Source organism: Symsagittifera roscoffensis, chromosome 2, assembly GCF_963678635.1.
Source record: "Symsagittifera roscoffensis chromosome 2, txSymRosc1.1, whole genome shotgun sequence".
Classification (NCBI taxonomy): Eukaryota; Metazoa; Xenacoelomorpha; order Acoela; family Convolutidae; genus Symsagittifera; species Symsagittifera roscoffensis.
The window spans coordinates 63,619,585-63,640,534 of record NC_087063.1 but is presented as its reverse complement, the minus strand read 5'-3'; the positions used below and the strand labels follow the sequence as shown (position 1 = coordinate 63,640,534).

General features: G+C 32.8%; 1 protein-coding gene across 1 annotated transcript; it reads right to left on the bottom strand.

Annotated features, from left to right (window-relative positions):
- Window positions 1-18,390: 18,390 nt before the first annotated feature.
- LOC134839355 (tRNA (guanine(37)-N1)-methyltransferase-like) lies at window positions 18,391-20,052 on the bottom strand. The gene is made up of 2 exons (XM_063854874.1): window positions 19,624-20,052; window positions 18,391-19,495 (listed from the first exon to the last, which is right to left on the bottom strand). The coding sequence occupies exons 1-2, from the start codon at window positions 19,949-19,951 to the stop codon at window positions 18,444-18,446; spliced, it is 1,380 nt and encodes a 459-aa protein (XP_063710944.1). The 5' UTR covers window positions 19,952-20,052; the 3' UTR covers window positions 18,391-18,443.
- Window positions 20,053-20,950: the final 898 nt, after the last annotated feature.

Here is a 20,950-nt window from a genome sequence, read left to right as displayed (position 1 = left end):
TAGGGTTCCTGTTTCAGTTCTGTAGATTGAGAATGTAATTCAAGTTCCTAAAGAGTTTGTTGTATCAATGAATAGCTGAAAAAAAAATTTTTTTCACAAAAAATGTTCTTCAAAACTGTATCTACACGACGCAAACTTTTTTAACATCACTGCCGACGATTTAAATTCGTTCGATACTTTTGCTCTTTAAGAATATTACCATTGGCGTTATACACCGTTCAATTAAAAAAAACCTTACAAACTGAATAGGAAGATTGTAGTGGGTTGCTTGCATAAGTCAAGTAAGTTTGTGGTTCCTTATCTGAGTCAACCCCCGATTTTACTTTATTATTAGCCTTTTCTTTTTGTTTCCTTTCAATAGTTGAAGTTTTGAGCTAAGATGGGTGTCACGCAAATCCAATTAGAAACTACGGCTTTTCTCACATTCAAACCCAGGCAGATTTTATCTAGACTAGTACAGGGGAAAACTTCTAGAGAGTAAGATGGAAAAATTGTGTCCTTAAGTGGGATTTTATAAGAAATTTGCCTTATAAAAACTGTGAAAACCGCGTGCCGCAAAAGCCATTGATTCGAAACCTTTTAATTTTGTCAAATTTTTCTGTCCAGGAGCTACTGTCTTACAAATCAATCCTTTTCTATATCAAAATTGTTTTTAGAAGTTTTTATAGTCTCAGAACTTTTGCATTGCTTTGGTTTTTGTTGGTCCACCAACAACTTCTCCGTTCTCTGGGATGGCAATTTTGAACAAAACTTCTCACAATTGTTTTTGAAGCTGAGATTTTTTCAGAGGGATTGCAGATCTCTCAAGAATATGCTCATGAGCTCTAACTATTCTTCCACGCTGTCTTCATGACCCCAAAAATGGAAAATTTGGTCTTGTTGATTTTTGAGCAACCATCTCAGATGAAATTTTATACAGAAATTGTTTTCCGAACTTTTACGGAAAATCAGATTAACTCACCTAATTTCTTCGATAAGAGAGGAAAATTATCACCCGCAACATATCTTAGTTAAGCTTGATACTTTGGAATTTTTAAAATTATAGATGGACAAAGAACTGATTTTTTTTAGTCCAGTTATTCACTGTCCAGTTGGTTTTCTTTTTCCAGTTTTGATTTAAGAAATGTAGAGAAAGCAACCCAAGAGAGGAGTTTTTGAATCATCGATCCTTTTGAATTCTATAATATCGTTAAATACCCTCAGTGATTAGATTCTTATGATGTCGTGAGGATACGAAGTTACTATGGACCTTTTCCTTTGATTATAACCACTGTCTAGCTGTGTTCTACGAAACAACCAAAAAATCCACTCAGGTCAGCTTTTTGATTGATAAACAGTGATTGTTGATCTAAAATGTGTGGTTATTTTCTGGTAATCTTATGTACTGATACAAAGTTTTTTCACAACTCTTGCCAATCATGGCTAGAGTTTTACCATTGATGCTTGGCTACTCGCGTTTCAGTAAAAATCTGTACCAACTTCTTTTTGCCTGTTGAACTTTCTCTTCCATATATGAAAGTTTTTTTCTTTCAGAACCAATTTGGTGCAGTGTGGGGTTTGATTTTTCTGACATGGCAACCTCCTATCTCCTTTCGAACGTACTTGCTCCAGTAAAAAAATGTTAAATGACTAATTATCTTTTTTCGGATAGCCATCAAAAGAAGCATCGAAAACAAGCTCAATATCAAAAAAAAGTTTGGCTAACAATCAATAAAGCAAGGAAATAAGCTAGTTTTTTTTCAATCTCATCATTTTTTCAGCTATTTTTGTTAATTATTCCAAAAAGTTCTTCTTTTTTTGAGAAGTTTGATAATATATTCTGCGGCTTTCTTCATTAATACTGATATTAATTCATCTGTAATCTTTCCAGAATCAAACAAAAACTTTTGATAGTCATATTTTTTCCAATGTTGTCGTAGTCTAATTTAAAAACAACTTTATGAGCAAAATTGTCAAATGATCATAAGATTTAACTTCTTTGTCGAAGACATTTTATACGACAGGTTTCTTTGAGAAGTCAAAGAAGACGCCAATTTTTGCATTTTGGGCACAATTCACTTACTATGATCTTCAATGGTGCAAAATATTGTTTCGAAGACTGGACTGAGAAATCTGCAATTACTGCTTTTGTCTCACTCATTTGTCTCACTTTTCTCTGTACAAAAATTTCCTTCACATTTTTTTCCTGAATCAACCCAAAAATTTGAAGAATTTTCATCAGTGAATTTGTTTTTAAGCGCTTGCAAAGTGCCTATTTAAAAACTTGATTTCATTTTTTTAATCTGAAAAATTGCAATAAATGTCTACAATTACTGATTACAAAAACCAAAACTTATGCTTACGATGTCCTTGATAAATGTTTTAGATGTTTTGATTTCATTGAAATTATCTTACGAGCAGTCAAATTTTATTGAAAACATTTCTGGACTGAAATTTTATTCGCTTTTTTTAGGTACGAACCACTTGCGTTTTCTTGACAGAATCGCGAGCTGCTTGAATTGTAAGACCCTATAAATTTGCCAATCAAAATCAAGATACAGTTTTTGTGATGGTTAGAACCTGCTGGGCAGAAAAAAACTTGCTCTTCAGCAAAAATATTTTATTCATAGCCTCGATGCAAGTATTATTTTATAAGTCATTTGCATAAAACAGTATCGAAATTAGAGCAAAAGCTAGGCGGAGAAAAACTGAAACAGTTCTATTACCTGAACGTTCAATTTTTTTCATGGTTTTTTGTTTCATGGTTTTCTTGATCAAAAACAAAGTTTCTTATGCGTACATTTTTTTCACACGGAATAACCATCTGAACTAGAAAAAACATACTAAAGAGAAAAAAGTTAAAAACTATTTAAATGAAACTAATTTACAAACTGTTAAATTTTTTGAGTACATGTCCAAATGCAACTGCCTTTCTCCTGAACAAAATTTTTCGCATTTCTTACTGGGTAACTACTACACTTCTATTTTTTTCAAAATAAAAAAAAGTACTAATTTTTGAATGATTGGAGCTATTTTTCAAGTTTACAACGTTCATTTTCATTATGTTAGACAAAAGTGTTTATGTTCCAAACTGCCTCAATTAAATCCGCAAAGATGCTTCGTCAGTAGATTGAGATGTTAGTAAAAAAACTTTGAAGGGGAGAGAAAAACGTCCAGAAATCTCCCACTTTGATAAACTCCCATATGTTTAACTACAATGTTTTCAGAACAATATAAAAACGACACAACCAAATAAAAAAACAAAAAGTGTTCATTATCGCTACTGGGAAGAAAGCAAAAAACTGTCAAAAATCGCATTCACTTTGGTTCAAAAAAATAAAATATAGTCGAGAAGTTTTTTTTGTCTTGCCTACATGTCAAATTTTTGGAATTGAAATTGAAGATTTTTGGACCATTGATTATTTTCTTTCTAGACTTCACGTAAATCTAAATGATGTTGCTGGTTTTCATAATCTACTACCCATAAGGGTCCTGATTATTAATATGTTACACCAGGTGTCTTCAGCTCATATTTTATTGGCCATGTAACCGGATTATAATCCAATTACTTGACCATGAAAGTATGAGCAGGGAAAATCAGGTATAGAATAACAATTACCAGGACCATAACGGGTAGTTGATTTAACAAATACACCAGAATTTTGTACAAATGCATGAATTCTAAAACTGTCATTACAGGCGTTCACTTTCAAATTGATATATAGGCAGTACGGCGGCATACACTGAACAATGTGATTTACACATGAACCAAATGTGAATTCGGTACTCGAAAGTTATTCGTTTTTCCCCAGTAGCGAGCAGAAACGATTATTATCTTTGGTTGGTTGTGTGTGGTTTTGAATTGTTTTGAAAACATTTTAGTTAAGGAGATGGGAATTATCAAAACGGGAGATCCATCGGGCGTTATTTTCTCCAAATGAAAAAAAAACGAAGTTCTATTTATGCTTGCTTTACAAAGCTTCTTCGTGGAACTAATCGGAGTAATAAGGGTCGCAAAATCTAGAACTGCATAAAATATTGCAAAAAATCAAAACATTGCAAACTGACATTTTTTGGCGAAAGTATTTGAAAAACTAATTAAATTGGCAGACATAATGTAAAAAACTGTAAGTTTCGATGTGATTTGAAAAATTCCATTCATTTGTTTAACGAACAATTTTGTCGTTATTATGTTTTTTCTACTATTCCTCTGATGAGATTCGTGTTGACCAAAAACTATATACATACGCAAAATTCCGTAGCCAATAATTTTACCAACTATTTAGTTCATTTCCTTGAATTTCCTCCTTTTCCTCCTGGTTGAAAACAAATCGTTAAAAAAATTCAAGAACTTTTTCTTTCCGTATTCTACGATCATCTTGTTCAATAATGAATTTTTTTCTGAAGTTGGTCGTCAAAAGAGTTAAAATTTTTCTCATACCACATATACTAGTAACAACATATCTGTTTATACCTTCTATATAACTAAGTGATGAGGGAAGTAAAACAAGCATTTTGTCATTTTCATCCGTTTTTGGTTGTAAAAATGACTAGTCTCTATGGTTACCATTTCAACGGTTTTCTATAGGAATGATTTTTTTTCATATCCAGTCGAAATTTTAAATTGCCACAATAGAATCCACTCAAAGTGACATTTTGAAGCACTTTTATCAAAATTATTAATTTTTTTCATTTTTTTTTTTCGAAATTTTTTGGGGAAAAAACTGAAAAATTCTAATGTGTTATGATTTTTTAAACTCAATGTTCACTTCATACTGCTCATCTTAAAAAAAAAATTTTGCGTATCCCCTCTAAATTTTTTCAGTTTTTTGGAGAATTGCAAGAAGTTTCATTTAGTTCACATGTGGTTTTCTATTGGAAACACATTAGTTAGTAAAGTCTTTAATCAGCTGAACTGAGCTGTTGGAGACATTTAGCGGCGGAGAGGAGCGAAAAAATATCTGGTAAAAAAAACTAATGAGCGGAGAGAACACAAGAAACACACCCAAAGTTTCAACGAAACACTTGCTTCAAACTCTTGGTTCCGCTTCTTAGAAAAACTTCGAAAAACGCAAAAATCAAGATTGAATTGCATTTAATGATGGATTTAAATTACAGTGTTCTGATGGCTATGAACTAAAAACAGCAATTACATAGGTTTTTCAAAAATAACCAACACTAAATTCGTATATTTGAAAAATCTGCGAAGACACAAACATTAGCAAAGTGAAAATAATTTCAATATTTTAACGAAACGCGAAATCTGTTTAAATTTTTGAACAAGCTGCAAAATTTTAATCAAATGTTTCCACAAAATTCGAAAACACTTTTATATTTTTAACAAGCTGCAAAAATTGTTTCAACTTTTTAGTCTGATGGAAAAAAATTATAAAATGTTTCAAAGAAGATACATGAAACATTTCAAAAAGTTCAACAGATTGAGCTATTCATTTAAATTTTTTTAACCAAATTTTAAAAACTGAGATTTTGTATTGAATTATTCATCTTTTGCTTTTCTACAAGTTTCCGTTTTTTACAAATTAAAAAAAAATTAAATAAAAAACTTGAAAAAAAAATCACCCAACGGTGAATCCGGTTCAATCAAAGAGCTATCGCTCAGCTCGAAGTTTGCAATACAACTTAGCCTAATTCTATTGGCCGAAACTTTCAGGGATTTTTGCTCACTGAATTCAATTTCTCTAAATTTCCCTAATCTTCATTGATGAGGTTATCCACAATATTTAAGTCCACCCAAGGAAACAGGAAGTTGCCCATTAGTTGAGCAACTAAACTTGAAACATCCCAACTTGCTCAACCACTTAACCCATTAATTGCCCTGAGCCACGTTGATTTTCCGTGATGGAGACTTACATCATATGATGCTAACTGAAATCCGTTTGCATAACTACAAACTTGCAAACTTGAGCCAGACATGAATCGGGAGTTCCATCGGAAATGAGAGATTATTTTGAACTGTCACTTGATTTTTTTTTTGCAAACACCGGACAAATTTTTAAGCTTCCCAGGAAAATGTGAACTTAGTAAATTGTTGAACTCTGAAAATTCTAACGATGTGAACGAAAAAAAAGTTGCGGAGAAATTTTGACAGATTTGCCTGTCGAACGAGTGATTTTTCAAATATATTTTTGAGTAATTTATCCGTATGATAGATAATTTCCAAATAATGACAAAACCTTTACAACATTTTTTCTAGAATCCAAATGGCCGGTTTCAAACAAAGAGAGATATTTAAAAAGTACTCCATTCTGATTGGTTCATATTTCCTAAGCAACAGCAAAAAATTTAAATTCTTTCCGATTGTCTTTTAAAGTGAAAGCTATTGTTCTATGGTTTGATTGAACACTTGAAATGAGGATTTCGGAGAAAAAAGTTTGGTTTCAATTTCAAGACTCACAAAACATCGTTAAAAAATTTTTGTAAAATGCATTCTTCAACAAACAAAAATTCACTCAAAACTTAGGACGGTTTTTCGAATTTGCTGGTTCACCTGACATAAGCATTTTGTTTCAAGGCTTCATTCTTTTTGCAAAACAAACTTCTCTGTGAACAACAGATTCTCAATGTGGCTGGGCCTTTTGACTTTGTACTGCTTGATCGTCTCACAGATTTCACTTATACTGTAAAATGCCATCTCCTGCACTTTACTGCAATTGGCAAGCTCCAGATTTATAATGGTGACTCTTCGCCGGAAGTGGTTTCCAACATATGAACAAGTTCAAGGTCTTTAGCATCATGAGTAACAAAATTTGTAACTCTCGCTACACTTACTGATATCGCAGTTCAATTTTTTGAATAATTGGAATCAGAAAGTAGAATACACTTTGTCAATGTAGATTTTTTGGGACCGAGCAATTCTACTAATTCATTTCTGATGTTTTGAATCAATCGTTGTTCTTGTGACCAGCATTTTTGCTGAATACAATTTTCAAGAAAAGCAAAATGATCAGATCGAGAGAAAAAATAGTGAGTTTGAGACTAGCAGAAAGTTAAACAAAGCCTGGTTTCCCAATTAGCACAATACTGCCTATTTTATATTAATAAACGTGCAGGCTAACAGAGTGTCCAAATACAGATTTTATGTAGGTGTTACTGGTACTATAAACGTCGACTATTTGACATTCTTCTTCCTCGTAGCCCCTGTTATGTGTCAAGCTCGACTGATTTTTTTGTCTACGAGAATAAGTTTACACTGAAAAACGATTTTTGCTCTGTTGTTTAGAGAGGTGCAAGTTTCATCTAGTTCACACATTATTTTTCATTACAAAAACGTTAGTTCGCAAAGTCTTCAATCAGTTGAGCCGAGCTATTAACGACATGTTGCGACAAAGAGGAGCAAAAAATATCTGGAAAAGAAAAGGAGCTACTATGAGGAGAGAACTCAAGAAACCCAACTAATGAAAAGCTTGCATCAAACTCTTGGTTCTGCTTTCTTATAAAAATTTAAAAAATCAAGATTTGATTTTGATTTGATGGACCAATTTTCAAATTTTTTCAAAATTCAGATAAAAATTAAAAAACAAAACTTGGAAAAAAATCACCCAACAGTAAATCCGCTTCAGTTACAGAGTTATTGATCAACTTATAAGTTAGCAAAAAAAAAACATGATCTGGTTTCGATAGGCAGAAGCTATCTCGCATATTCGCTCACTGCAGTCGTTTTCTCTGACTTTCCCTTATCCTAATCGATGGGGTTATCTAAAATTTTTATGTCCTTCCAAAATAACAGGAAATTGTCCATAAGTTCAGCGACGAAACTTGGAATATCCTAACTTGCATCAATTGCTTTAATCTATGTTAATTCTCTGTGATGGGAGTTGCATCGTACAATGATTATTGAATTCCGTTTGCATAATTTTAATCATGAGCTCGACTTGAATCGTGCGATCCATCTGAGATGAGAAAACATTTCAGACTGTCTCTGGAAGTTGTATTTTTGCAAAAACGGGGAAACTTATAGAATTTGCAGAAAACTTGAGCTCGGTAAATTTTTGAACTTTGAAAATTTCTAACAAATTAGACGAAAAAATTGCTGAGAAACTTTGACAGATTTTCTTATCAGACGAGTGATTTTTTTTAGAAAACAATCTTTTTATTTGTGTAATTCATCCATCTGACAGATAGTTTTTAAATCATGACAAAACTTTTTCAAAAAGATTAAAAAGTTCACTAAAAATCTCAAAAAGATTGATCTCAAACAAAAGAGCAACTAAAAAACACTCGATTCTGATTGGTTGGGTTTTCATAAGCAACAACCAAATTGTCAAGTTCTTTCCGCTTAAAGTGAAAGCCATCGTTCTATGGTTTGTTTGAAAACTTGAAAAGAGGATTTCGGAGGATAAAAATTTTGGTTCTGAAACTTACAAGAAATCATTCATCAAAAGTTTGTTTTGTAAATAACAACCCTCAACAAACAAAATTTTCTTCAAAATTTAGGTCACTTTTTTGAATTTTGTGAAATTTTACCTGACATAGACCCTTCAATTTAAGGCTTCTTTCTCTTTTGCAGTGAACAACAGACTCTCAATGTGGCGTGGTCTTTTGAGATTAAACCACTTGATTGTGACACAGACATGTCTTTTATTGTAAATACAGTCTCAAATACTTTAACGCAATTGGCAACTCCTGATTTATAGCAACGACTCTTCCCTTGAAGTGGTAACCAACATAAGAACAAGTTCAGCGTTATGAAAAACAAAATAAAAAACTCTCGAATTTAAATCTCCTTCTTTTTCACCAAGCTTAATTTACTGATGCTCCTCATTTTGGCCTGGCTCAGTTTTCTTGAACATTATTTGGAGCCACAGATTAGAGTAAATTTAGTCATAGTAAGGTTTTTGGGGCCAAAAAACCTCCTAATTTTAAATTGATTTGTTGAGAAAAAAACATTGTAATTGGGATTGAGGTTTTTGCTGAATACATTTTTCCCAAAAGCGAAGTGATCTCGAGAGAAAAAATAATGAATTTGAGACCAGGAGAAAGTAAAGTAAGCCGTGATTCCAAATTAGGAAAAAACTGACTTTTTAATACTAATAAAAAACAGGCAAACAAAGTATCCAAATACGGGTATTATGTAGGTGTTATAAGTAAGATAAAACTCGAGAATTTGCGATAAAAAAACATTCTTCCTCATGGCCACTGTTGTGTGTCAAGCTCGCCTGAATTTTTCTTTAGTCTACAAAGGCAACAATTACAAGGAAAACAATTTTTGCGTATCTTCTCAGAATTTTTTTTGTTCTTTGAACAATTGCAAGTTCCATTTAGTTCACATGTTATTTCCATTGGAAGCACGTTAGTTGCTAAAGTTTTCAATTAGTTGAAACGAGCTGTTGAAGACCTCTGCGACGGAGGGGTGCGAAAAATTATTTTTTGAAGCAAAGAAACTACTGTGCTCTAAGGAAAAACTTGCATCAAATGCTTGGCTCTGTCTGCTTTCTTTAAAAAAGTTGAAAAACAAACAAAGCTAAAGATCGGATTCTGATTTGATGGAACAAATTGACGTTTTTTTGATGGTTATGAACTAAAAACAGTGAACATATAGGTTTTTCAAATAAAAACCAAGATTCAATTAATATATTTGAAAAACCTGTGAAAACACACAAATTTTAGACAAATTGCGAAAAAAATTCAATCTTGTCATCAAACGCGAAAGCTTCATTTTTTCCAACCAGCTGCAAGTTTTTTATCAAACTTTTCAACAAAATTTGAGAACAACTTTAAATTTTTAACGAGCTGCAAAAACTTGCAAAAACTGGTGCACAAAAATTATTGAAATGTTTCAGAGAAGATGCTATCAGCGTTTCAGCAATTTCAAAAAATTGAAGAGTTCTTTGTAATTGTTTGAATTACTTTTGAAAATTGATATTTCGCAATGAGTTATATATCTTTTGCCTTTTTCCAAGAAAATCCTAAATATTACAAAATTAAGAAAAAGGTTTGAATACAAAACTTGAAAACAAAATCACCCAACAGTAAGTCCGATTCAGTCAAAGCGCTATTGATCAACTTGTGAGTTAACAAAAAAAGTAGATCTGGTTTCCATTGGCAGAAACTATCTCGCCTGTTTGCTCACTGGAGTCATCTTCTACAAAATTCCCTCATCTTCATCGGTGGGCTTATCAACAAGATTGATGTACTCCCGAGAAAACACGAAGTTGCCCACTATTTGAGCAACGAAACTTGAAATATCCAGCTTGCTCAGCCTTTTCTTTCATCAATTGTTTCAACCCATGTTGATTCTCACTGATGTGGACTTGTATCCCATGATGCTCATTGATATCCGTTTCCATAACTCCAACCAGGAGCTACACTTGAATCGGGAGATCCATCTGAAAGGAGAGGAAATTTTTAGTTTTGCAAAAACCGGGGAAACTTAGAGTTTTCCTAGAACTAATCTAATTCCTGGAACGAAGAGAGACTAAAAAAAACAAGAAATTCTGACTGTGTGGTTTTTTTAAGCATAGCAAAAACTTTAAGTTCTTTCCTCTTAAAGGGAAAACCATCTTTCTATGGTTGGTTTGAATCTTTGAAAAGACAATTTCGGAGGATAAAAACTTTGATTCTGAGACTTATAAGAAGTTTTTTTTTTGTAAATTATAATCCTCAACAAACAAAACTTCCTTCTAACTTTAGGACATTTTTTCGAATTTGTTGAACGTTTACCTGGCATAGGCTCTTTGTTTCAAGGCTTCATTCTCTTTTGCAGTGAACAACAGACTCTCAATGTGGCGAGGCCTTTCGACATTGTACCTATTGATCATGAAACAGACTTGTCTTTTATTGTAGGACTACTTAGGACTAGAGTTTTTGTTGAATACATTTTCAAGAAAGGCAAAGTGATCAGATCGAGAGAAAAAATAATATGATTGAGACCACGAAAAACTTAAAGTAAGCCGTGTTTTCCAAATAGAAAAAAACTGCCATTTTAAAATTGATAAAATGCAGGCTATCAAGGTGTCTAAATACGGGTATTGTGTAGGTGTTACTGGTACAAAAAAAAATCGACGAATTGCGATAAAAAAAAACATTCTTCCTCATGGCCACTGTTGTGTGTCAAGCTCAACTGAGTTTTCTATAGTCTCCGAGGGAAAAAAAATACACTGAAAACAATTTTTTTTGCGTATCTTCTCACAGTTTTTTCTGCTCTTTAGACAATTCCAAATTTCATTTAGTTCACATGTTGTTTTCATTTGAAACACGTTTGTTGGTAAAGTTTTCAATCAGTTAAACCAAGCTGTTGAAGACATTTTACGACGGAGAGGAGCGAAAACATATCTGGTAAAGCGAACAAACTACTGTGCAGAGAGAAATCAAAAAAATCAACCTCTGTTTTAATGAAAAGATTGCATTAAATTCTTGGTTCTGCTTTCTTAGAAAAAATTGAAAAACAATAAAAGCTCAAGAGAGGATTTGAGTTGATGAAATTAAATGACGGTTTTTTGCTGGTTATAAATTAAAAACGGTGAACATGTTGGTTTTCAATTAATAATAAGATTTAATTAGTATAATTGAAAAATCTCCAAAAACGCACAAATTTTAGACAAATTAGGAAAAAAATTCAATCGTTTCATCAAACACGAAACCTGTTCAAACTTTTGAACGAGCCGCAAATTTTTTATCAATCTTTTCAACAAGATTTGAAAACAATCTTAAATATTTAACAAGATTCTAAAAACGTTTCAGTATCAACAAGATGCAAAAACTAATGCAATTGTTTAGTCTGATGCAAAAAATAACAATGAAAAGTTACAGAAAAGTTACTTCAAAATTTTCAAAATTTTCAACAAATTGAGGAATTGTTTCTGATTGTTTTACCACACATTTTACAATTGAGATTTTGCAGTGAGTTATTTATCTTTTGCTTTTTTTCTACAAATTTCCAATTACTACAAAACTTAGAAAAAGATTTGAAATACAAAAATTGAAAACACAATTCGAAAACAATTTTAAATTTTAAAAATGAAAACACAATTCGAAAACAATTTTAAATTTTCAACAATATGCGAAAATTATTTCAAAATCAACAAGATGCAAAAACCGATTCAATTTTTAGTCTGATGCATATAAATTATAAATTAAAGAACATGCTAGAAATATTTCATCATATTCAACAAATTAAGCAATTCATTTTAATTGTTATATCAATTTTTAAAAATTGAGATTTTGTATTTAATTATTCATGTTTTACTTTCTTTTACAATTTACAAATTTTTACAAAGTTCAGATAAAAAATGAAAAACAAATCACCCAACAGTAAATCCGTTTCAATTAAAGAGTAATTGGTCAACTTATAAGTTAGCAAAAAAAACATGATCTGGTTTCGATAGGCAGAAGCTATCTCGCATATTCGCTCACTGCAGTCGTTTTCTCTGATTTTCCCTTATCCTAATCGATGGGGTTATCTAAAATTTTTATGTCCTTCCAAAATAACAGGTAATTATCCATTAGTTGAGCAACGAAACTTAAAAGTCCCTTGCAACGAAATTTAAAAATCCCGAAACTTGCTCGGCCACTTCACTCATCAATTGCTTTAATCCATGTTAATTCTCTGTGATGGGAGTTGCATCATACAATGTTTATTGAATTCCGTTTGCATAATTTTAATCATGAGCTCGACTTGAATCGTGCGATCCATCTGAGATGAGAAAACATTTCAGACTGTCTCTGGAAGTTGTATTTTTGCAAAAACGGGGAAACTTATAGAATTTGCAGAAAACTTGAGCTCGGTAATTTTTTGAACTTTGAAAATTTCTAACAGAAAATTGAAACGAGAAAATTGCTGAGAAACTTTGACAGATTTGTCTATCAGACGAGTGATTTTTCCGGAAAACAAAGTTTTTTTTTATTCATCTTTATGATAGATCAATTGATAATGACAAAACTTTTTCGAAAAAGAATTAAAAAGTTAACAAAAAATTTAGGTGGTTGATTTCAAAATGGTTGATCTAAAGCAAGAAGAGATATAAAAGAGTACTCGATTCTGATTGATTTGTTGTTCTTAAGCATCAGCAAAAACTTTGAGTTCTTTCCAATTTTCTCTTCAAGTGAAAGCCATCGTTCTATGGTTTGTTTGAATATTTGAAAAGCGGTTTTCGGAGGGTAAAAATTTTGACATCTTTAAAAATTGATTTTTGTTAATTACAATTCTCAGCAAACAAACATTCCTTCAAAATTCAGAACAGTTTTCTGAAATTGCTGAAGGTTTACCTGACATAGACCGTTATTTCAAGGCTTCATTTTTTTTGCAGTGAACAACAGACTCTCAAAGTGACGTGACTTTTGACATTGTACTGCTTGATCGTGACCCAGACTTGTCTTTTATTGTTAATTGCAGTCTCCTACACTTTACCGCAATTGGTAACTCCTGATTTATAATAGTCACTCTTCGGCGGAAGTGGGTTCCTTCATAGAAACAAGTTCAAGGTATTTAGCGTCAAGAAAGAAAAAAACTGTAACTCTTGAGATTTTTTCTCGTTCTGTTTCACCCAGCTAAACTGGTTGATGCTCTTAAATTTGTCGCAGTTCAGTTTTGTGAACAGTTCGAAGCACGGTTCAAATTAAATTTTGGTCATTGTAGGTTTTTGGGGCCAAACAAATCTCACGGTTTTTATTTGAATTTTTGAAAATCATTATAATTGAGACTAGCGTCTCTCGCTGAAGACAAATTTCAAAAGTTTGAGACTGAAGAGTTTGAAAATATTTTTAGAGTTTGAAAAAATTAAGTTAGACGGCATACCTCATCATGGTTTCCATTTTAGGAAAATCCTGTCTGTTTTATTTTGATAAAAGCGCAGGCTGACATAATGTCAAATACGGATTTTATGTAGGTAATACTGGTACTATAAAATTTGAATATTTGAGACAAAAAATGTTTTTCCTCAGGGTCACTGTTATGTTTCCAGCTCGCCTGAATTTGTTTAGTCTACGAGGACAAAACTACACTGAAAAACGTTTTTTGCGATCCTCTCACAATTTTTTGGATAATTGCAAGTTCCATTAAGTTCACATAATGTTTTTATTGGAAACACGTTAGTTGATAAAGTCTTCAATCAGTTAAACCGAGCTGTTGGAGACATTTTGCGACGGAGAGGAGCAATCAAACACCCGGTAAGGCAAAGAAACTACTGCTGCGGAAAAAAACTCACGACATTTAACATATATTCTAATGAAAAGCTTGCAACAAACTGTTTTTTCGGCTTTCTTAGAAAGTTTCAAAAAAAAACTCAAAATATGATTCTGTTTTGATGAAACGAATTGTAAGTTTTTACTGATGGTCATTAACTGAAAACAGTGAACATGTAATTTTTTCAAGGTAAAACAATTCTTTAATTCAATTAATTGAAAATTCTGATTAAACACTCAAATTTTGAAATAACTGGCGAAAAAAAAACAAAAAAATCCTGACAAAACGCATAATTTGTTTAAGTTTTTGGACAACATAAGAAACACTTTCAAATTTTTCAACAGGATTCAAAAACAATTTTAAATTTTCAACACAATTCGAAAAAGGTTTCAATTTTCAAATTTCTAGCCTGATGCAAAAAAAATGTTTTAAAATTGACTTAAAGCAGATTTTAGAACAACCTTAAAAAATTCAACAAATTGAGGAGTTGAATTTATTAGTTAAAGCAACCTGAGATTTTGTAATGTGGTATATATGTTTTGCACTATTTTTTCAACAAGTTACCGATTATTACAAAATTTAAAAAACAAAATAAAATTTAGACAAAGGGACAGAAAAATTTCAAATTTTTAACCAAACACGAAATCGGTTCAAACTTTGGAACAAACTGCAAAAATGTATCAATTTTTTCAACAAGATGCGAAAAATCTTTCAATATCAACAAGATGCCAAAATCGTTTCAATTTTTTAGTCTGATGCAATTGAAATATAAAGTGCTTCAAAGAACATGCTAGATAAACATTTCAAAACTTTCAACAAATTGAGCAATTCATTTTAATTGTTTTATCAGTTTTTAAAATAGAGATTTTGTATTGAATTATTCATGTTTTGCTTTTTTAAAACAAATTTCTAATTATTACAAGATTAGATAAAAAAAAATAACAAAACAAAACAAAACCTCAAAAAAATCAACCAAAACTAAAACCGACTGAATCAAAGAGCTAACGATCAGCTTGTAAGCTTGCACAAAAACTTGTCCTGGTTTCAATTAGCAAAAACTATAACGGATGTTTGCCTACTGGAGTCATTTTGACTATAAAGCTTTCATCTTTATCGACGGCATTTATCCACAGGTTTTACGTCCGCGCAAGGAAAAAGGAAGTTGTCCGTTAGTTGAGCAATGAAAGTTGAATTATCCCAACTTGCTCAGCCGTTTCACCCATCTTTTGTTTTGATTCAAGTTGATTCTCCGTGATGGGGACTTGCATCATACGATGTCCGGTAAAATTCGTTTGTAAAACTTTAGCCATGTGCCACACTTAAAGCGGGAGATCCAGCTGAATTGAGAAGAGGGAAAGGGAAAACAACAGAAAAAATGATTCTTCCCTTGGAGCTAAGCAAAAATTAATCGAATTTTATCATGAGAAGAGAAAAGACATTAAGAACTTCGGCCTGCACACCATCGACTCATGTTTGTTGAAACTGACTTGTTTCAAATATTTGTTGAAACAAGTCAGTTGACTAAGAATTTCACCCCTTCGCCCTGAGTGATAGTACTTGCTAAAAAAACGGGAAGATATCACTGGGCGCTTCTCAATTGTTTGTTTTTTGACCAGAAAAGCGGCAGAAAACGAGACTACTCGATTTTACCAAAAACTGTGTTAGTAAACATGTGAAGAATTAAGCAGAAAAAAATATGTTAAGACATTCACAGTGATTGCTGATAACGAGGTTTAATCTAACCAACGGCATATTTAAAACACTACTCTTTGTCTTATGCTTGGATCTTGGCTACAATATACAAAAATTCATCGATTAAATCAAAACACACCATGCAAAATATTCAACAGTTTTTTCAGTCTGCTGTTGATGCTAGGCAAGCCGTTGATCAGAATCCCTAATTTGATGTGCTAGCCGAAACAATGAGAAAATTAGAAACTAATTTCTGTGGCTATCATATAATGGACAAATCAAAGCCTACAAGGACAAAGTATCTTGGTCACGAAACAATCGATAAAAATATTTACAACCAGTTCTTCACGAGAATCAATGATGTAGCTTAAGACTTGTTTTGAGTTTAGTTTGTCAAATCTTCTAATGACTATCGTAAATCGACAATCTTTTCTCATCCAAAAAGGTTTGAATACTTACTACACTTCTGAATTTTAAAGTTTTTTTTGAGCCTAATTGAATACAATTCAATAATTGATACATTCTCTCTGTAATTTAACCTTTTTGTTCAAATGATTCTTTGCAAATGCTGCGTTTGGGTCAACGACTCAAAATCTATTGTTTCTAGTAAAAAAAAAAGAAGAAAACATTATAAAGTTAAAGTTTAAACGATCTGAAACTCTGAAAAAGCCGTGCGCAAAAAAAATCTTACCATCTGAAACCAATTACTTTACTTAATACTGTGGTATATCTATTTTCTATCTTAATGCTTAGGATGGTGACTGGAGACTCTATATCCTATCCTAATAAATTGGGGTCAGCGCCCCACGAAAAACTTGTACCCAACATATACACCACTTACTGCAAACGCTTCACGTTCGATTTCAAGTTTTGCAAAATACAGCGGCCGATCGCAGCGTCCTACATCTCGAAATGAAAAACTTTAACTGCTGCTGTGCAAATCGGAATATCGACGAGAAGTTCCAGCTCTTCATCCGTACTCTTGACTTTAGATTGTCTATTTCTGGCAACATCATCAATAAGTAGTTTAAGCACAATGGGCATCTCCAATAATTTCGAGCATTTGAACGCCCACTTTTTATCTGAATTTTAAAATTTGTAACTCAATTTTGCCAATTTCTTTCAACAAAGGTAAAGTTAGTTCTGGGTAAACATGGTTACCAAAATTGTTTCCTTGTTAACAAGTAGACGACATTCGGTCGGTTCATTTTCATTTTATTTTCCCAACTGCATAGCCTGTCTTCAGCGGCAATGCAAAGCCAAGTTTGCTTCGCCCGCTAGATAAAAAGCGTCGCTTCATGTAAATACAAGAACACATTCAAACACAGCTCTTTCTGTGTGATAGAAAACGCCCAAAAAAGCGAATTGCTCGCAGCCGCTTTTTTCGGGCTACAATTTCGTTCGTGTACTGTTCGAGCTCTGCTGGGTTTACATGCCGCAAAAAAATCAAAACAATTCTGAACTAATGAAAGAAAAAATTAAGCTCCTTTCCCTTCAAAACACAGAAGCACATTTTTTTTGGACAGCAAACCACACAATAAGAGGCTTTTAAGTCGATATAAAACAAGGATAGCCGGTTACTGAGCAAGTAGCAGAGAATGTTCCGACCATAGTGTTTAAAAAACTACAGAAATTGTTTTTTTTTTTCAAATTAGTGTAGTTTTTTCTGCGTGGTGTGATTAAAGGATTTGATGTAAGGGGAATAATTAGGCATATTCGACAGTCATGGCAATATAGGCAGACTGGACAAAAGTTTTTGTAGAAAAATTACTAGAAAAACAGAAAAAAACTTTGAATTTTTTGGATCCTAAAATGGCGCTGAAAAACTCCAAAAACTAATTTTCTTACTTAAAACTAAAATTCCAGGGCTTAAATTAAGCACAAGTAACCTGTTGTAAGCCTGCTCGCTTGCTTTTTTCGCTCGTAAATAAATAAAAAATTTAAGCCAGTTTTTCTCGATATTGAGAAAATTTGAAAATTTTTAAAAATCGTTCGAATCACGATTGAAAGGGTTTCAATTTGGTATACAACTCGATCTATTCCGATAATTATTTGTGGTACCTGATTTCGAGTGGAAAACAAAAAACTAAATACAAATAAAGCCAAAAAAAAAACGAATACAAAAATCTTCCATATCTTTCAAATGGTCTGAACAATGAGTAGACCGGATACTTGAAAAGCTCAAAATATGTCTGTTGCAACAGAAGGGTTCAGTAAGTGAATGTACAGGGATGAGTCCTGTGAACAAAGATATTTACGGGGGAAAAGTCTAGTACCCAAGTCTAGTCAGGCAACTTCTCCGATATTATAATATTTGTGCTACACTTTTTAGTCATTTAGTCAGCCGACTACATGAGAAGCCTTGATGTTTAACTTTGTTACAATTTTTATAAATCGTTCAAAATAATGTTGGCTAATTGATGAAGATGAACTTCAATTCTTTTTTTATACTCTAAATTTTCAGCGCATTCTATATTACCTGCGCAATATTCGCATTCAGTTACACCTGTTAAAAAATATTTTGAAGACTATTCAACACTTTACTAGACTATTCAAAACGTTACTGGACTTCTGCCTAATCGAGAACTCAAAAAAGTAAATTCGACAAAACTAAATAAGGAGCAACAATAAATCAGTTTTCCAGTTTTACACGTTTGCAATCTGATTCAGTTTTTAGTTCTCCGTCTAGCTCGATGTTCAGAACTGGCTTCAAATTGAAAGACACACACATCATCACTTTGTTAACGCTCACGTTTCTCACTTCATGCACGTTGCATTTGTCTCTGAACTGCCCGAGGCTTACATTTTGCATAGCGAGACTTTTATGTACCAATAGAATAGCCTCTTCCGTAGGGTTTTCTTTTGTCACAAAACAATAGAGATGAACAAAAATCGGCATCATAATTTTTTGCTCAGCCTTCAAAACCGATGATTTTAAAGGCTCCAGGAATTCGTGAGCTAACGACGGTAAATTCATCGGAACATGAAAATTGGTTTCAAAAGACTCTTCGTTCGGATTGGGTTTCCAAGATAATAACTTTACAAGGACGTTTTGAAAGAAATTCGATGCATCCAAATTGTGTACTTCAATTTTTTCAGGAGATATTTTATTGAGCTTTATATTTTCTTTCAACCATTTGATAGATTCCGGGTTCAAATCATTCGCATAAACCTTGCAACTTTTCTTCGCAGCTGGTAACGCGAAAGGTCCAACGCCACAAAATGGGTCAATTAAGACACTGTTATGATCTAAAAAATTGACGATTCTCTGATGTTCGCGCGACAGCCTTGAGTTCCAATAAACTTTCGCAAAATCCAGTCGAAACTTCACGCCGTGTTCAACCACATCTGCAACAGTGTTATCGTCTCCGGCTAAAATTTCAAAGCTGAAATTTCGAAACTCAGTTTCAATGTTTTGTGTTTTATTCACGACTGTCTTTACCGTAGGAAGTTTATCCAATATTACTTGAGCTAGAATTGTCTTAAATGGCAAAGTTTCGTCTCGAAGATTGAAATGAGCAATATGACCGATTTGAGAGAAACCCGACACTGTTTGGTTGTTGGGTAAAACAAGACTGCTGATTTGTTGAAAAGATAGATTCTCGTATCCCAGTTGAAACTCCTTGTCACTCAGTTCAAGATTATTTGAATGCAAAACTTCGGTTATCGAATCCCCGCTGCTTTCTACAAAAAAAAACAATGCCTCAATTAATCAAGGTCACCATCCTAGGGAGAAACAAAAAAATTCAGATAAATTTTGTATGCGTCAAGAGTAAAACAACTAAAAGTAATTGATTTTGAATGTAACTCACTAACTGCATCTGGATTCAACACGAAAAGCTTTCCCTTTCCCTCGTCTGAATTTCGGACTGCTTTGAAGTTCGGGAGTTTGACCAAAAATGCCTTCAAACTCTTGGACACTTCATTGCACTTCGAGAAAGGTACTTCGACACATGCATAGGACACCGTCTGATTAAATTCGGCCTTGTCAAGACAGTTCATTCCAACAAGAGAAGCCTCCACTTTGTAGTTCGGTGGTAAGATTACCTGTGTTGCATTTGTTTGTTTAGAGGCCATTATTTTTAGCGCTGAAGCAATTTCATTGACTAATGGTTGCAACTGCCTCCAAACATTTATCATCGATCAAGTAGTCTACAACAGTTACCTGAAAAAGTATAAATAAATGTCTCGTTTTACTTTCATGCACAGCAGTGGCGCCAAAAGGACGTTTTTGGGCCTTTTTTGAAATGTTTTGTACAAAATTGCTTTTTTTTCGACCATGCACCACCCCTCCCCCTCAATAGTATGTATACTATTGGCTCCATAGGCTTTTTTAAGAAAAACTTTGGCGTTCGTCAACCAAAAATGAGTGTCGTAAAATAGAACCAAATGGAGAAACTTTTAGAAAAATTTTGTAGCCACAATTTAGGGTGAATGCCTCCACTGTGAACTCTGAAGAGCATGGTCTTCATTTTAACAAAGAGTCAACCTACATTTTTCGAGCCATTTGAACTTTTGTTATAGGAGAGCGTAATTTGCCTTCGAATTATTAACTTGAATTAAACGTTCAAATAAAAAGGGCATGAACAAATTATTTACGCACTCATAATAAAAAGAGCAAATCAAACGACCTCGTTGAAAATCCAATTCATTAATAATTACAAAAAAGCGCCAACAGACAATTCGAAAAGAGCCACTGAACGCAAGAAAACGGACTTGGCTTTTCAAAAAGGGTCTTGGTTTTTGAAAAAAAAAACTTCAAATTTCAAAGAAAAATTGTATGCCCTTAAAACTCAAATACAAGAGCAAAGATCAAGGTTTTTATTCGCCTGGAAAACTTGAAAATTAAAATCCCCTTTCGAAATTATTTCCGCATTTGTAATTGGAGATAGCAATTTTCCTTTCTTTCAGCAGATGAATTTGAATTGGAATCAGACAGTTGGAAAAGACTGAATGAACTCAAGGAAATGAAAAAAATACTGACTTGTTTTTAGAAAAAAAGTTCATCTTTAAAATTTCAAAAAAAAACTCTATGGCATTGAAACTCTTTGAAAATCAACAACGGTTTATGATTGACACGCCTTGAAAAAAATATCTCAATTTGACAAAACTGGACCAAAATGTAAAGTGGAAAATCTA